Here is a 17,022-nt window from a genome sequence, read left to right on the forward strand (position 1 = left end):
TCATGGGATTGTCTTGGCAAGGTTTGTTTAGAGACAATTTACAATTGCCTTCTTCTGAGGCTCAGATTATGACATGCCCAAGATTACACAGTGGGCTTCAGTGACTGAGTGAGGAGACAAACCCTAGTCTCCTGCAGTCCTAGTTCAATGCTCAAACCACTATACCATGCTGGCTCCCAGGATGTTCATATATACCAGCAGAGTTGTGTTTACTTATTTGCATAATGGATTATTATTCCCCAACTCACCTAGTTAAAAGATTGAGAAAATATTGTGTGTTTGTGTGTACATGTACACTTTCATTATGGGCTAAGGATTGCACATAAGGCAGCCTCTGAGGAAGCATAGCCTCTTGCACTTAATTTTAGGAGTTGTGTTAGTTTTTTGATGCCAAGATCCCTTCTGAGAGGACCTGGAATGAATTGCCCATTACAGTTCCTGGGTAAAGATGGGAGCTATAATAGTTGTACTTGTATTAACAGGAATGCCATTCTTACTTATCTTCTGGTGTTGGACCATTTTGATACATACAGTCGTCATATTTTTCAAGTTTACATCAAAAAATAAAGATGAACTTTCAAAGAAACAGAAAGATGGCATGGAATTGTAGGTCCCAAATCAAAGGCTCCATAGGTAAGTACATCTAGAATTCAGATTAAACCTACAGGCACCTTATGAATGAGTCTTGTAACTCAATATATTGTTAAGGTTGTTGTGGAAGATTGGCAATTCCCACCCAGTAGCATTGGACTGTCTATTTCTTTCTTTCCTGGATGAAACCTGCAGACCAACAGCTGATGCTCACAGACCAAAATAGATCCAGGGATCTTTGCTTTGAAGTTTTCCTGGAGTGAAACCCTTTTATAACCAGTGGTGCGATCCACACTAAAAAAGGAGGAATCTGTAGGTTTAAGGACTCACCCGGACATGCAGAAATATCTCCTTTCCCTTCCAGACTACATACAGTCCATAAAGAAAAGGACATGTACAAACTTCAGGAAAGACTAAGCTTTTTAGTGACCATAGAAAGTTGGAGAAAAGAAAAGAAAGGTAACCAGGGGGATAGACCTTGGAATGGAATATGCTGGAAGAGGGCTTGCCTAGAAGAAAGAATACTCCTCACTAACATATTATTGCAGATCCTTCTTGTAATTCTGTTTCAGAATTATTCAATATCATTCCATACTGTGAGGCATTTATTTGTACAAGCTCACTGTATGGAATGATATGTATCCACTATGATCCCATACACACAACACCTTGCAAGCCAACTGCCTTGTGAAGATGTTTCTGACATAATTGATGGAAGGGCAGGATGTGGAAGGTTGCCCTATGAAGATTACCTGCCAATATGCTTTCAGTTCTTTCATAGTCAGTGCAGGACAATTACCTCAAGGGTTTGTGTTCCTTCTATTGATTAATCATACCAAGTGATGGCAGGGGGAGCTATTTTAATGGTTTACCCCAGTCTACAAAAAGCACCCTATCACTTAGCATGTTTAGCATCTGTACATAGCAGACTAATGTGACAAATAGTTGTTACAAGAAATGGAGCAGGCTGGGTATTTGGCATATTTCATGGTATTATTTAGTTGATACACTGGGGGAAAATATTTTCTTCAGCAGAAACTCAAAAGATTTTAAATTCTTGAACCCAGAACATATGTTGCCCATTCGAATTTCTAATAGCATCCAAAATGTAGAAACTGGAAAGATTCCTGAAATCTTTCTCCCTCAGATCCCTGCTCTTTTGGAAATATCTGTTAATGCCCTTGTTTGAAATGTTTTACCTACCCTTTTGAGGAGATAGGAGTTTTTATCTGTAAATGCTACTCGCTGACCCTGAAATTACCTATCCTAATCCTCCTTTGATTTATTATGGTGACTGCCAGTCACCATTCATAGGTTCCAGAGGCTACAAGGTTAAGAATTCTAATTTATCATCTGAGCATCTCTGACATAATACAGACAAGTTTCAGCTGCCATCCTTTATCTGGAAACCAAATTACACCCATCGGCCCTATCTGTTCCCTGTCCTGACTTCCATGGTAGTAGGGAAGGACTAGAGGATTGCTGATAGATGTGGCATGTTGAAAGGTCACTTGTTGGTCATCGCCACTTTTTGTTGTTGTTGGAATTGAATATGACTAACAAATTTTGAAAAAAACCCTCTGTCTCAGAGTGAGACACATCATAGCCCCCGGACTATAATTTCCACTAGGTTTTCCAGTAGTAAAGGTTATTTGGAGTTAGAATCATAGAAGTATAGAGGTGGAAGAGACCACAAATACCATCCAACTCCCTGCTATGCTGAAATCCCAACAGATGACCATCAGCATGTTTTTAAAGATCTTCAGAAAAGGAGACTCCACCACACTCCAAGGCTATGTATTCTACTATCATAAAATTCATACCATTAGGAAGTTATTTCTAATGTTTAGGTAGGATTTTCCCCCTATAGTTTGAAGCTATTGCTACATATCCTAACCTCTGGAGCAGCAGAAACCTGGCTCCATCTTTAATATAGCATATTTTTAAATATTTAAACATGGAGTTGGAGTTGAACAAAATGTGGAAGGCCACACTTTGTCTATCTCTGCCTGTCTCTTGGCAGATTTATTGATTTTCTATTATTCTAGTTCTATAAATCTTTCCATAAGAATCCCACAAATCTAGAAAAGATTGGAAATGTGCCTTCACTGGAACATTTAAGCAGAGCCTAAATAACTCTATGTCAATGATGCTGTATTTACACCCTACACCAGGCCTACCCAACATGTAGCCCTCCAGGTTGTGCAGGCCTGCCCTACATTGTGAATCCTGCACTGATTCATTGTGAATCATGCACTCTTCCAACTACCGGTATATGTTTCTAATTTTCTATCTGAAATATAGATATTAATGTCCTAGTTCAGAGTTGCCTGTCCAGACTGTAAGTCGGTGTGTATACTTGTAACACGCAGCATGAACATTAATTAGATCAGATTAAATTGAAATAAAGGTTTTATGACTTTGTTAGATGATGCTATATAAATACAGGGCGTTTCAAAAAGATGACCCAATTTGAAATTATTATATCTCTCCAACCATGAATGAGTTTGATAAGCAAGTCTTCAGATTTTGCTTCCAAGAGATGTTGTGTCCTGTGTTCACAATACTTTGAAGGAGCTGTAGACTGATCATTTTCTGATAAAACTTTAATGCCAGTTTCCAGAAAAGTTATCTCCTGGAATCTAAACACTTTCTAGAACGAGGATGTTTGGAAACCTATCCACCACAGATGTTATTGTAGATGGGAATTGCTTTGAAGCCATGATGGAATGGAACTGATCATTTCCCTTTGTCTCTCAGGTGTGTCATCAATTCTGCCACCAACTGTTCACCACCAGTTAACTTCCAGTCCTTGTCATCTCTGCTTCGTGCTCTTGTGACTTTTGGCTAATATGAAATCTTCTCTAGAAGATGGAAGTAGAAAGCGTAGAGACACTATTAATTTTGAGAACAGTCTTTTCTAACAGCAATAAAGTTCAACCAAATCATACTTTAATTCGAATTGTTGCTGTTTTAGATATGAGTGAAAAATAATTGTTTATTTGTGAAGAATAATAGGTTATTTACGTTTGTATTGTCAATTATTTTGTTATTAAGTTTAGAGTTAGGTTGCCTTTTTGTATATTCTTCAATATGTATTGTCGAAGGCTTTCATGGCCGGAATCACTCAGTTCTTGTGGGTTTTTTCGGGCTATATGGCCATGTTCTAGAGGCATTTCTCCTGACGTTTCGCCTGCATCTATGGCAAGCATCTTCAGAGGTCTGCTGGAGGTCTTCTTCAATATGGTTTGTTCTGATGTAATTATGTTTGAATGTTTTTTCCCTTTTTGGCATTGAATCTTTGCCATACATGTTGGAAACCGCCTTGAGTCCCTTTGGGGAGATAGGGCGGACTACAATATAAATTATTATTATTATTATTATTATTGTTATTGTTATTATTGTTATTATTGTGGTACCTTTTAACAACTTTCACTCATCGCCTCATCACATGGCAGCTGGAGGTGCTCTGTTTTGTAGAGGAGCGTGGGGAACCCGGTCCCTCACGTCTCACATCACCCAGCTCCAGCTGAGGGCAATCGGATGGGGGAAGTGTGAGCACATGGCTTCCCCTCATGAATTCCAGTGGCAAGATGGGAGCCCTCCTGTGTTGCCCTAGCTGTGGTATGTGCTGGCTCCATCCTCCTCCACCCACGGAGCCACACTGGCATAATTGGATGGGAGCTGGCTGGCTCGGTAGGTAACTGGGGCTAAATGCGGCTACATGCGCCAATTTAGCCCCAGTTGGCGCATGCAGCCGCATTTAGCCCTGTGTGAAGAAGTTGTCAGCTGGGATTAATTATTGAGTTGAGACCTAGACTTAGGGCTCTCTGTATAAATATTTGTCAGTATTGGACACTCCTCAAACTGTGGACACAAGGAGGAATATGTGATGTGTCTTTTAGTATTGTGATGCTCTATTCCAAAGCAGCTGAACCCTATAGGACAGTGGTTCTCAACTTGTGGGTCCCCAGATATTTTGGCCTTCAACTCCCAGAAATCCAGAAAACAGCTGGTAAACTGGCTGTTAGATTACAATACACATATAAAATACAAAAGCCCATAAAATCACAATTTTAACATTAAAAATACACTTAACTTTCACTCCCCAGCACAAACCAGCTCAGTTTCCCAAGTCACAAATAAAAAACAAACTCAAAAAATATTTTCACTTAAGTGTATTCATTTCTATCATAAATATATATCTTCCAGTGCTGTATAAAGCAATATCAACATTCCAAAGAATGCTTTCCTTTGTTTTAAATTCTATTATAAATCTTAGGTTATTTTTTACATTAAAACACATATGCATTTTTTTCATTTCAATTTCTAGTGTTTATTCCAATACTGAAGCCCTAGGTAGGAGGCTACAATCAACTTAACTGCCTCTCATTTTACTAATCTGCCTTTTTGTGGATGCTCTTCCAGAACTGTCTATTTGGACAGTTCTGGAATGCTTTTGTGAATGGTGACATGATACCGATGGTGCCATTGGAGATTGCTGAAATAAAATTTTGACAGCTCTTTAGAGTTTTGCTTTTGGGATGCTGAAACCAGATAGCTCTAGAAGATGCTTTTAAACGCAGTTGGCAGTGCAGTCTTACATCTGCTTAATCAGATAGAAACATCACTGTATCCGATATTACTTACTCCTTAGTACGTTTGGTTAGGGTTTTAATTTTAACAGTAAGCAAGCCCTTCCTGTGTTTCATGCCACCAATTCATTTCCTGCCAATCTTTGTCATTAAGAAAGTGTTATGTCTGTGTACAAGTTAACACTATAAACATCCTTTTTCTAGGTTAATGGGAAACATTTATGGGTGGGAATCCACACATTCTTGTTACTTATTTTTTTTAATTGTATGTTTTACAGATATTTTCATGAGAGGAAAATTTTTGTTCCTAGTTATTCTCCACTCTAAGGAAAATGTATTATTATTCACCTTTCTACTTTACTTAAGGTTTTTTTTTTTTTGGTAACACCTGCCAGAAGGTTGACTGGGGGTGAGAGGAATATAGTAATTTATCTGAGTGCTATGTTGACCACCTGTACTTTAATAAAAGGTTGACAATGACAACACCATTCAGCATTCTATTAATTTGCCATAATTGTAGTTGCTCTCTGGCTTCTCCATTCTCACAACCTGACAAGGTAGACTTTGCCTAAGCCTTCCTTAAGAATGATATATTAGTTTAATTCTTCATCAGCACACTGAGTCTAGAGCAGAGCTCCATTGGGCAGAAGAATGTTAATGTTAAAAATGGTTCATGAGCTTGAAATGTCTAATTACTTATTATCGTCTATGGACATAGTTAAAATGTCCTGTGTGTCTACCCACAAGTTTTATATACCTGCCTTGGGTTGACACTTCAACAAACTCACTTGGCTTGTAGGCCTTAGGACAACACAACTCAACAAAGACCTCACAGTCATATCATTGCTTTTCCCATGCCCAAACTTGCCCTCTTCCATGGTGTTCCATAACTTGGGCTTTACTGTGCCACCCATAATGCTGCCTACTTTGTATGGATTCCACAAAGCCATTCCATGTTACTTGATGTTCTCATAGTACAAAATTGAATCAGTTGGCCAGCTTTTCAGAAATCATATTGGGTGGCTGTTAAATCAATATTCTCCCTCAACTAAAGAACTCCCTTGTTGAGTAGGATAATTTCAAAGCTTGTTGTCATATATACAGCAACCTTTTCAAGTAACAAACCTCATTTTATTCATGTTGTCATCATAATGGTAGCCAGAAAGTTCATATGACCAAGGCTATTAAGAGTTGATGCTACAGTATGCTGACTGCCTGAGTCTGAAATGAAATGAGAATGTGTGTCCTACTTTATACCAAATGTATTTATTATGGATAATGCAGCGCTCTTGAAATCCTCCAACTATCCAGTGATAGTTGGCAGATTCTAAGTGTTATAGTCCAAACATATTTTTCTAATTCAGAAATGAACAGCAAACCAAAAGACTCATTCCATATAGCAGCTCTAGAGTGGTTTGTGTGGAAAGACATTTAAGGGTGCGTCCAGACAGCATAAAAAAAATCACAGGACCTCACATCAAGTCCAAACACAAACCTGGTAAATCTCTCCCCCCCCCCCCCCCATCCTGTCACTTTCAGTTGTAGTGGATTTTAGAAATCTGCAAGATGGACGGGGGACATCTGGTGGAAGTTTACTTTTTAAAAAAAAAAAACTACTCTCCGGGATGTGCTCATGTGGATGTCTAAATGTGCACACAGGCAGATTTCTTATCATCTCGCCTCACTCTACTGTGAATTCTAGCCCTGTTTAATTTCACAAAGATCAGAACAAATGAATGTTTGCAGAGAGTTCTCCTTGGAGTTGCTTTCCATTTATGCTTCAATTTAGCCACCTGTGTGTTCATGGCTCCATTTGTTAACAACCCAGATCAGCTGTTTTGGGATTTTAAAATGTGCACTTGCACTGAAGCAGTAAACACAAGGATATATGAACAAAATCACATGCTTTCCTGGACTGCAGTTATATACAGTGATGTGAATATGTGCATTTTTAGGCTGAAATTAGGTTTTAAATGCACCCTTTAAAAAAATTAAAGGCTGCGTTTTTTAGCTGTTAATCCGAATCAGCGCACATTGTCGTAAAATGCCATTTAGTCACCCCCTTCTTTTATCCCAATTTCTTCCACATTTGAGGGCATGTTTAGAAGGGCCCTAAGTTTGCAGTTTACTAGGAAGTGATTCCTATTAAACTCATCAGGGTTTACAATACTTCAGCTTAATGCAATGAGATTTAACATTGAATTACAGTGTTACTACAACCTGTTTATTATGCAATGGGTTAAACCCTTGTGCCGGCAGGACTAAAGACCGACAGTTCAGAGGTTCAAATCTGGGGAGAGCATAGCTGAGCTCCCTCTGTCAGCTCCAGCTCCCCAATGCAGGGACATGAGAGATGCTTCCCACAAGGATGGTAAAACATCAAAACACCCGGGCGTCCCCTGGGCAACATCCTTGCAGATGGCAAGTTCTCTCACACCAGAAACGACTTGGAGTTTCTCAAGTTGTTCCTGACACACACAAAAAATGTTTAATTTGAAGGATCAACAGAATATAACATAACATAATGGGAGTCCTTCTAGCCTATCTAATTCAACATTTTGTTCCCAGAATTGAAGGCAGATGTCTGTGGGAAGCTCACTTCTGAGCAATACTGATGAGAAGGCTTCTCAGAGATGTATAGAACATAAGGAAATGTGTGTGTGGAGAGAGCGTCTTTCTGTTTCTGAGGAAGTATAAGTTAGTCCCTGAGAGAGCAATTATATTTTTATGCACACTTTCATAGATTTTCAGTAACTTAAAAAAAAAAAAAAGACCGTGCACACAAAGTGGCAACAAAAGTGCTTGGGGACAAATAAATGGTTTTTGTTCTTTCTTTATTTTATTTTTTTCTACAATGCATTTGCTGAGCTTTTAGGGATTAATTGAGGTTAAGGGGTCAGAATCCACAATAAATACAACCATGACATATGGACAGTCTAAAGCCATCTGTATAGAAATGTATGTGTTGCTTTCAGGTTCACAAACTAATTGAGCTGTTTTTGGCTGCTAAGCTTTATCACATGTACTGGTACCATCCACTCAGGCTTAATTATTAAAAAGAAGCCATTACACCCTCTTTAAAAATAGAGAGGATGATATTTTTGTCTTCTGTTAACCTCTTTATTATGATTACATTGCATGAGTAATATGTGAGTTACTCACTTTTAACATGATCTGTCTGCTATTTAATTATTACTGTATTCATTCTTCATCTTTATATCCAATATCACATCCCAAGAATGTTACACTCATAATTGTGTCGGTTTATTCTTACTGCCACTCTGTGAGATTAATTAGGCTGAAAGATCCTGGCCTTGATCTTGGATGAAGTTTGTGGGAGGAAGATGGGATGAAGTTTGTGGAAGGAAGATGTCTTGTTTGTCCTTTCCTCTTTGGCTCTTTGTACCAAGAGACTTCTCTGGAGGATTGAGGTATCTCCTCAACATAACGGTTGGGGAGAGAATGGAAGGTTGAATCATCTAAAATTGGATCTCTACTGTGGGAGATCACATCAATGTAAACTTCACTTGATCAGTTTCACAGAGGAAAGTACAGAGGTGCAATATCATATTTATATCGCCACGTTCTGGTATACCTTCCTTGCACCCAACTTTAGAGAGCAATTCTGCATAAGCAGTTTTATAAGATTGCTGTATATTGACAAGCTGCAGGGTTTCAAGCAACTTGAAGGCACACAAACAACAGAAAAAGTTATTCTTGATTTATGTCAGAGCTGTATTCATGGATTTGTGGTCTATATTGTGATTAACAGAAATAGTTTGATTGATACAAGTTCCACAGGGAATTATTAGGGACATTAATGCTCTGATGGGGTTGAAGTAATCTCAAAGTTTTTCCCAAAACACAATTTTTAAAAGGTCCAAAGCAAAAGAAAATCCTCACAGCTTGTCTTTTCCAGATGATAAGACTCCATTGCTCACCTCTACACCTAAGGAAGCAAAGCAAAAAACTCTCCAGCAACACAGAATTTCAGTTTCATCATGCTCTCACACCTCCCCTTCTCAGCAATAGTAGCAAGATCCTAATTTCTTCCTCCCTATCACATTTCCTTCTAAACGGAGAAAGGAAGAGTTTTCCACCAAGTGACTTCTTCCTCCCTCTCATGCATCTCTTTTTTTAGCAAACAAAGGACACCACCTCTGTCCAGCAATGCCAACTGCATTTGTTGTCCTCCTTCCCCACAAATACACACAAACTTCCAACCTGGCCATAGAATAGAAATCAGCCAGATTTTCTTACCACTCAAAACTCCAAGTATTCTCACTTTTTCATCTCACCCTTCCTGCCTTGCTTGACTGCACAAGTGTACAGAGCTAGTGCAATTTCCTTTCTTTATTTCTGGAGAAAGATTGTAAGTTTGTAATGTCATTATTTTAAGATATACAAATTATGGCTCTTATAGGATTATGCTTTGATTTGGGGGATGATAATTGCAGTACTAATGTTTCCACATTCAGTCAGTCTTCATATACTGGTCTCTAGAACCTACATTGCTCTTTGACTGTTGGAACAAGTGAATCTATCCCTTAATAGCAAGTATAGCTATGGAAAAGGGTTTTTGTTTTGTTTTGTTTTGCTTTTGCATTTAACCTCTATAGTATTAATATGCACGTTTTAAACTAAATGTGGTTTTCTGCCATTTTTAAAAACCAGCAAAGAAGAATAATATGGCTAAAATAACATCCAACTTAAGCCAAAGTGAAAAGATACACAATCACACCCAGCCATCTGCTATATCACTGCACACCATGGAAGTACAGTGTGGATGTCTTCCTTGCTTACCTCACTCATATTAACTTGATTAATAAAAACAAAACACACTTTATCTCCCCTTGGTGGGTAAGATAGCAAACATTTTGTACATTGGCATAGATATTGTTTTAACTAGCAAAATGAATTTCTGTGTCAACTGAGATTGTTGCTGCCTTGTTTTGTGACAGTGAGACAGTCCACCCCATGGAGATTGAAATACTATATTCTTACTTCAAAATGTTGAATTTTGCAAGTTTTCAGAAGGAATCAACGCGAAGGGAAACATAGGAGAACAATGAATGGTTAGTTCAAGAGTAAACAAAGTTTTATTTGGATTGTTGTAGGTTTTTTCGGGCTATATGGCCATGTTCTAGAGGCTTTCTCTCCTGACGTTTCACCTGCATCTATGGCAAGCATCCTCAGAGGTAGTGAGGATTTATTTATGCTCAGAAACGAGAGTTTTGAGAACTATCAGGGTATCATAATTTGCCATCTGTATTCCCTGTGATTCCTCTCCTTTCCTCTTCCATTTTTTCACTACCAATGAAGTCTACCAAGGAGAAAGCAGCAGAATAAATGTACAAAGCAGGCTTATAGTAATAGAAGCTGGGTGTTGTAACATCCAACTGGGAGCACAGAAATTTCCATCAGCCACATATCAAATTGCATGGACTTTGTGATTCTACATTTGTTCTACACACACCACAATAAGCTTGCTAGAAATTGTACTTTTAATTTTTTAAATGGAACTTGAGACTACTGTCTAGCTGTATTGATTAGTTGGGCAACATGGAAGTAAGAGATAGAGAGAACTCAGAAGGATCAGAAAAAAGGATTCCTAGAAACATAACCAGAGACCTAAACATTCCTTAGGTTGTTGAGTCCAGATTTCTGTCTCCAGTACTACCCTCAAGCAGCACTTAAAACCATAAATAAATAAATAGCACCCATCTTGTTGTGTTCCCTGAAACTGGTATTCTGAGGTCTGCTGACTGCAGTCCTGGGACCGATATATTGTTACCATAACTACTAGAACACTGATAGCTTTGGCCTCCTTTCTTTTGCCTAATCCCGGTTTAAAGCCATCTAAGTCGATGACCATCATTAGATCTTGTGGTCATAAATTCCACAACAGAATTACTGTGCTCCTTTGAAGGAGCATTTTCCTTTGTTTGTTTTGATTCTTCCACCATTCAGCATCATTGGATTGCTCTTGTGAGGAGAAAATCTTTATCCATTTTCTCTACATTCTGTATTTCTAATGCCCACTTGGTAAGATTTAGTCTCCTCTATATGTCATTGCTCATACTCATACCCAAGGGTGCATCAAGATGGCTAGGATGCCAGAATTTATTTATGATATTTATTTATACCCTATATCAAGAGAGCTCAATGCAAGTTACAAATACTAAGTATTTATTTGTCGTGTCAGGGCAACCAGTCAATTGTATTACAATTCTAACAGAACAAAACAAACAGACAGACAGACACAACACAAAATTTGCAACTTTGGTAATTGATTAAATGTCCTTTGACCAGTATCTGGCCACTTGGAGTTCTTCTGGTGTTGCCGCAAGGAGGTCCTCCATTGTGCATGTGACAGGACTCAGGGTGCATTGCAGCAGGTGGTCAGTGGTTTGCTCTTCTCTACAAATACCAAGTAAAACAGGTTAAAAAACTGAGACAGCTTAAATAAGTTAAAAACACAATAAATAATATAATTTAAAACAGATTTTAATTAAAGTTTTCAAAGCTCTCTCTCGCTCTCTATCTATCTATCTATCAGCATTTGGGATCACATTTTAGAGGTCCATGGGCTTTGATGAACAATCAAAATCTAAAATGATATCTAAATGCCAAGAGTGGTGGTGCCAGTCGGGCTTCCGGGCAAAAGCATTCCACAATTAGAGTCAACATCATCATAGGCTATCACTTGTGGCAGAGTATGATTGTCTTCCATGGGTAGTGCCTTGGCAGTGGGTCCTTAAGTGACTGTAGAGACCTATTCTGAATCTGCATAGTCTCACAGTAGGGACATACATTTGCTAGATGGAAGGCTTTGCTTGATGCACCTTCCTCATGGCACACTCCTCCCTTTTGCTCTCTATTCATGCCTCTTCAAAATCCATAGCATTATTGGTAACAGCTGACCTCCAGGGCTTCCCAGGGCTTGGTGTTTATTCCACATTTTTTTAGGTTTGCTTTCCATGTTTCGCAGGCATACAATAGAGTTGGAAGGACAATAGCTTTATAAACAAGCTTCTTGGTATCTATAAATGTCCCAATCCTTAAGCATTCTCCTTCATTCAAAACACTTCTGCACTTACAGAGCTCAGACAGTATTGTATTTTAGTGTCGATGTAGATTTTTGTGGAGAGGTGGCTGCCTAGGTAGAAGAAATGGTCAACATTTTCTACCGTTACAACATTAAGATGTATTTCTGGTATTGCAGAAGGATTGGTTGGTGCCTGCTGGTAGAGCACTTTGATTTTCTCAATGTTCAGTGAGAGGCCAAGCTTTTCATATGCTTCTACAAAGGTGTTTAAAGTAGCTTGTAGGTCTTCCTCTGAGTGAGCACAGACTGTGTTATTGTCAGCATATTGGAGTTCTTTAACTGAACTTGTTGTGACCTTACTTGCCATCTGGCCGATATGTGACTTCCACACTGGTGGGAAGCTTCCTGTCAACACAGTATAGAATCATAGCTATGAAGATGGATAATAAGATTGGGGCAATAATGCAGCCATGTTTGACATCTGATCCCACCCTAAATGGGTCATTTTGGGAGCCATTGTTGTCCAAGACTGTTTCCATCATGTCATCATGGAGGAGCCACAGGATGTTTAAAATGTATCAGGGCATCCAATAATTGGAGTACCACACTGAGGAAACCTTGTCCCATGCCTCAACACAGTGTAGTACCTCATTGGTAGGACACAGAAAGATCTCTCTCCCCCCAGCAGAACCCAGTCCTTGGACAGACACATAGAAGATGCACTCCTTCAAAATATCAAAGACCGAAGCCATTTAGGTTATTGAATGTCATCGCAAGCACTTGGAGATATGACCGGAAACATATTGGAAGCTAATATTGTTCTATTAAGAATGGCTCTGCATGCCATTTTTGTGATATTCCAGCCAGCAGTTGAGATGCTGTATTTTTCACCATCTACAGCTTCCATATCTTCTTCAAGGGCAACCATATGTAAAGCAAATCACAGTGGTCTAGTCGGTAGGTTTGTAGTGCATGAACCAATGTGGCTAGGTTATTCCTGTCCAGGAAGATTGTAGCTGGTGCAACAGCCTCTAGTGACAGTGATGAATCTAGGATTGCTCCTCAGCTGCGTACTTGCTTCTTCAAAGTAAGTGCAAGCCCATCCAGAACAGACTGTTTACCCAGTTTTGGTTTCACCTAGTTATTGCAGTCAAATACACAGTGCAGATGATAATGGGACCCTTTTCCATCTGTGTTGTGAGGAGCTCAAGCACTTGCAACTGTTAATCTGGTTGAGTGCTTGATAATCAAAGGTAGAATATATTCTGTATGAAATAGAAAGCACATGAAAAATTTACTTATTTTCAAGCCATGGAAACTAGTCTTAAGATAGCTTCCTATAGCATTTTATTTCCTTCATTTACAATCGGAAGAGCACAAGTCCCCAAACACCAGTAAGTCAATTCTAGAGATATGCTGATATGGGAGCTTCCAAGATATATTTTGTTATGCAGAGCAAACCCTGTAGCCATGAGTCAAGATAGAGATGGAAAGATAGGCATGAGTGTGCATTTGCTGTAAGAACTGCAGTGTTGGCATTAATATTTAGCAGCCAAAATGACTGGCAATGTGCCTTTGTTTTTTATGCATATTAAAATATTCTGTGAGTCCAAATATTAGGGCTCTAACCACGATACAGCTGAAGGATTCCTGTGTGGATAAACGAGTTCATACTTTATTGAGCCAACATGGTGTAATATGTGGTGGACTTGGCCCTTGAGACACTAGAGCCTGAATCCCAGATCACCAATGGAAACCTGTTGAAAAATGTTTCTGAATAAATCTTGACAAACAACCCCACAGAAAGGTAATTAATAGCTACAGTTGACTTGAAAGCACCTAACAGCAATACAGTTTTACCAAGCTTCTGTAGTAAGTCCAATTAGGGAAATGTTTACCATGATTCAAATGCCAGTGCAATGAAGCTGACGAAGATATGTATACAGGACTGATTACTCCATAATACCTTAGCTTCCTTTGACTCTGTAACTTTGCTTTCCATTTGTACATACCAGGTACAGAAAGGCTGTTTTGCTACAAGTTGTTTGCATTTTACTTGGGCTAATAAAAACTAGTACTGATCACTTCCTACCACCTGATTACACTGGTTTTGTTTTGTTTTGTTTTTGTTTTTGTTTTTGTTTTGTTTTGGCCCCTGGCTCCTGTTTGGGGACGGGACCTGCTGAGCACCATCAGATGATGCTGGTTTGGCCCTCCTCCCATTCATCCAAAAGTGGCAAGGAAGCATCATAAGATGCTTCCTTGCCCGTGACTGAGAGCTAAGTGGGTTTTTTTGGTACCTTTTCTCATCTGATGGGGGAAAGGCCAACATGGCAACATGTGTTGCCACCATTTCCCCCATCTGATGGGGGAAGGAGGAAGAGCGAGCAGGGTTCCACGAGGCACCCTGTGCATCTGGCGTTTAGCCTGCTATTGCTAGCAAAATGGAATAAAATGGAGGGGGGGGGGTAGTGTGAAAAGGTCCTACAGCTGGTTTTACATGTTTAATTTTATGGTGAAATTCTTTTTAGGCTACAACTCCCAGAATCCTTCAGCCAGCATAGCTGTTAGCAGTGGGCGCTTCCACACTAAACTCAAGCAGCACAGGTTTCAGTATTGGGAGGAGGTGTCTACATGCCATCCCGGTAGCTACCAGGATGGCATGCAGGCACCCCAAAGCCCCCCCCCCCCCCAATAACCCTCCAAAAGTGTAAAAAAACTTGTCCGGCTGCCATTATCTTTTTTCTGCCGCTCTCCTGGCATGAGGAAATGACACACCAGGAGACTTGGAGAGGGGATTTTCCTCCCCCCCTCCCCCCCCCGGGTCTCCTGGCACATCATTTCCTCATACCAGGAGTGGACCATAATGGCAGCTGGGTACATTTTTCTTTCTTTTAAAGGCTTGGTTTGTGTGAGGGGTAGGTGCCTGTTGGTTTTTTGGGCCTAAAAATCCGAGATGGCTGTGTGGATTGGGCTACGCCTGGTAAAACCCAGATCTTACCTCAGATTAGAGTCTTATCAGTTGTATAATTAATTCATATTTACTGGAAGCATCATTTGGACACCTTCGGTAAAACCGAGATAGGTCTTGGTTTAAAGACCTGTCTGGATGGGTCTATGCTGGCTAAAGTGTTCTGAGATGTATGGCCAAAAACATAAAATCACCTTTTCTAAGTTCTGTATATATCTAACATTTAACATTACTATAAGATTAAAAAGAGCCCTTCTAGATCAGACCAGAAGTCTGTTTACCCCAGTGTACTGTTTGCAATAGTGGCTAAGCCTGTGAGGTGCATGAGCAGGACGTAATGGATAGCAACCCTGCCCTGTTCTTTGCCCTGGCATCCGGTATGAACAGAAATACAAGTGTAATGCTTGTTTATTACGTGGCACTATGCGTTGCTTTGGTATGTCTCATTTCCATCCAAGTCCAGTGTAATTTACTAATTAGGTGCTGGAGGGGAAAAAAGTATTTCTTCCTCCCCACATACTTTTACTAATACTCCTAAACCCACAAAAGCATGTGATTGTTCCTTCTCTGATTCACCTTTTGGAAAGCTGCCCACACTATGGAGCTGTTTACTATTGACTTTGTAATCCTGTGCTTGGTATTCTAACTATTTTTCTTTTCTTACACCGAGCCTTTGTTTGTGTCTTGCACTTTTTATAACTTTCTTTCCAATGACTGTTGTGCCTTTAAATTACTGAGCATTCACTCATGTAGGTCAGACAAATGTGCAGAAAAGCAAAATAAAAGATAACATTCAGCCAAGATATTTAGCATGGGGGACAAAAAGAATGATTCAGGAGAAGAGAATGTCTGTTCCATTAGATGCAACTTCTGAAGCTGAGATAACTTTCCAGAGGTTTGTTTTCCCTTCCTGTAGTGTAACGTAGTCAACCGCTAATCATGAAAGAGCTGACTAATGTTAGAATTACTTATGACTATGTCGCTCTCAATGCAGTGTCCTGAAATGCTTTGCTGTTAGTGCTGCTTATTGGAAGGAAGCTAAAGGTCTGTCATTAGTGCACAAGCTTCTATATTGCTCAGTACGTCCACACTTTATCCCTGTGAACAAACACTGAGGATTTTGGTTTCCCAGGTTCGAGAGAGAGAGAGAGAAGTTGTTTGATGTAATTCCTGAGACTACAGTCTGCTGTATCGTTTCGTGGTAGAGCTGGTATGAGACGTTTATGCTTGGTTCTACAATGAGTATGCCACGACTGCCAAACAAGATGCCCCCGGAGTTTAGGAATATGTGTGTGCTGCTGCCAAACCGAGACCAACTCAGCGTGACCGTCGGGGTAAGTAAGTTTAAGCTTCCATCTGAGATCACAGCATGAATGACAGAGATCGCTGCCTATTGTGTTCAAAATAGCCAGTGTAAACAAGGTTTCTGAAGGCTTGACTGTTGAGAAAAGAAATTTGCCAGCCAACCCCCCTATAATTATCCAAAAAGTTACACTTGCCTCTCAGTTGATTCTTTAGCTAAACAAACCAGATGGTAAATTTGTTTTTTTTTAGTTCCCCCTAATAATTAAACAGCATTTGAAAGTAAACATTTGTTTACATAAGAATAAATGCAAGTCACACCTCATTCTTCGGATCTTACCAAGTAGCTTTTACTTCACATCATCTGGTTCATACTTTTAATTGTGTTTTCCAACACAGCAGACTTTTTTAAATAGGGGAGATCAAATTTTACATAGTCATCTTTTTTTGTAGCAGCTTGGTACAAAATGAATGGTACGATACCTTGCCCCTTTGGGATGATGAAATGTCGGCTG

The 17,022-nt window shown here is 39.5% G+C and overlaps 1 protein-coding gene across 2 annotated transcripts in view; it reads left to right on the forward strand.

Moving 5' to 3' along the window:
- FRMD1 (FERM domain containing 1) overlaps window positions 1-17,022 on the forward strand; it is a 64,108-nt gene that overhangs the window by 14,604 nt on the left and 32,482 nt on the right. Inside the window, exons 2-3 of one of the 2 annotated variants that reach the window (XM_067465571.1) lie at window positions 483-633; window positions 16,338-16,539. In XM_067465571.1, the coding sequence (XP_067321672.1) occupies window positions 16,429-16,539 (111 nt within the window). In that variant the 5' untranslated portion in view covers window positions 483-633; window positions 16,338-16,428. The remainder of the gene's footprint in view (window positions 1-482; window positions 634-16,337; window positions 16,540-17,022) is intronic. The other variant, XM_060753755.2, reaches the window with a different exon arrangement.

The sequence above is a fragment of the Anolis sagrei genome, chromosome 1, assembly GCF_037176765.1.
Source record: "Anolis sagrei isolate rAnoSag1 chromosome 1, rAnoSag1.mat, whole genome shotgun sequence".
Lineage (NCBI taxonomy): Eukaryota > Metazoa > Chordata > Lepidosauria > Squamata > Dactyloidae > Anolis > Anolis sagrei.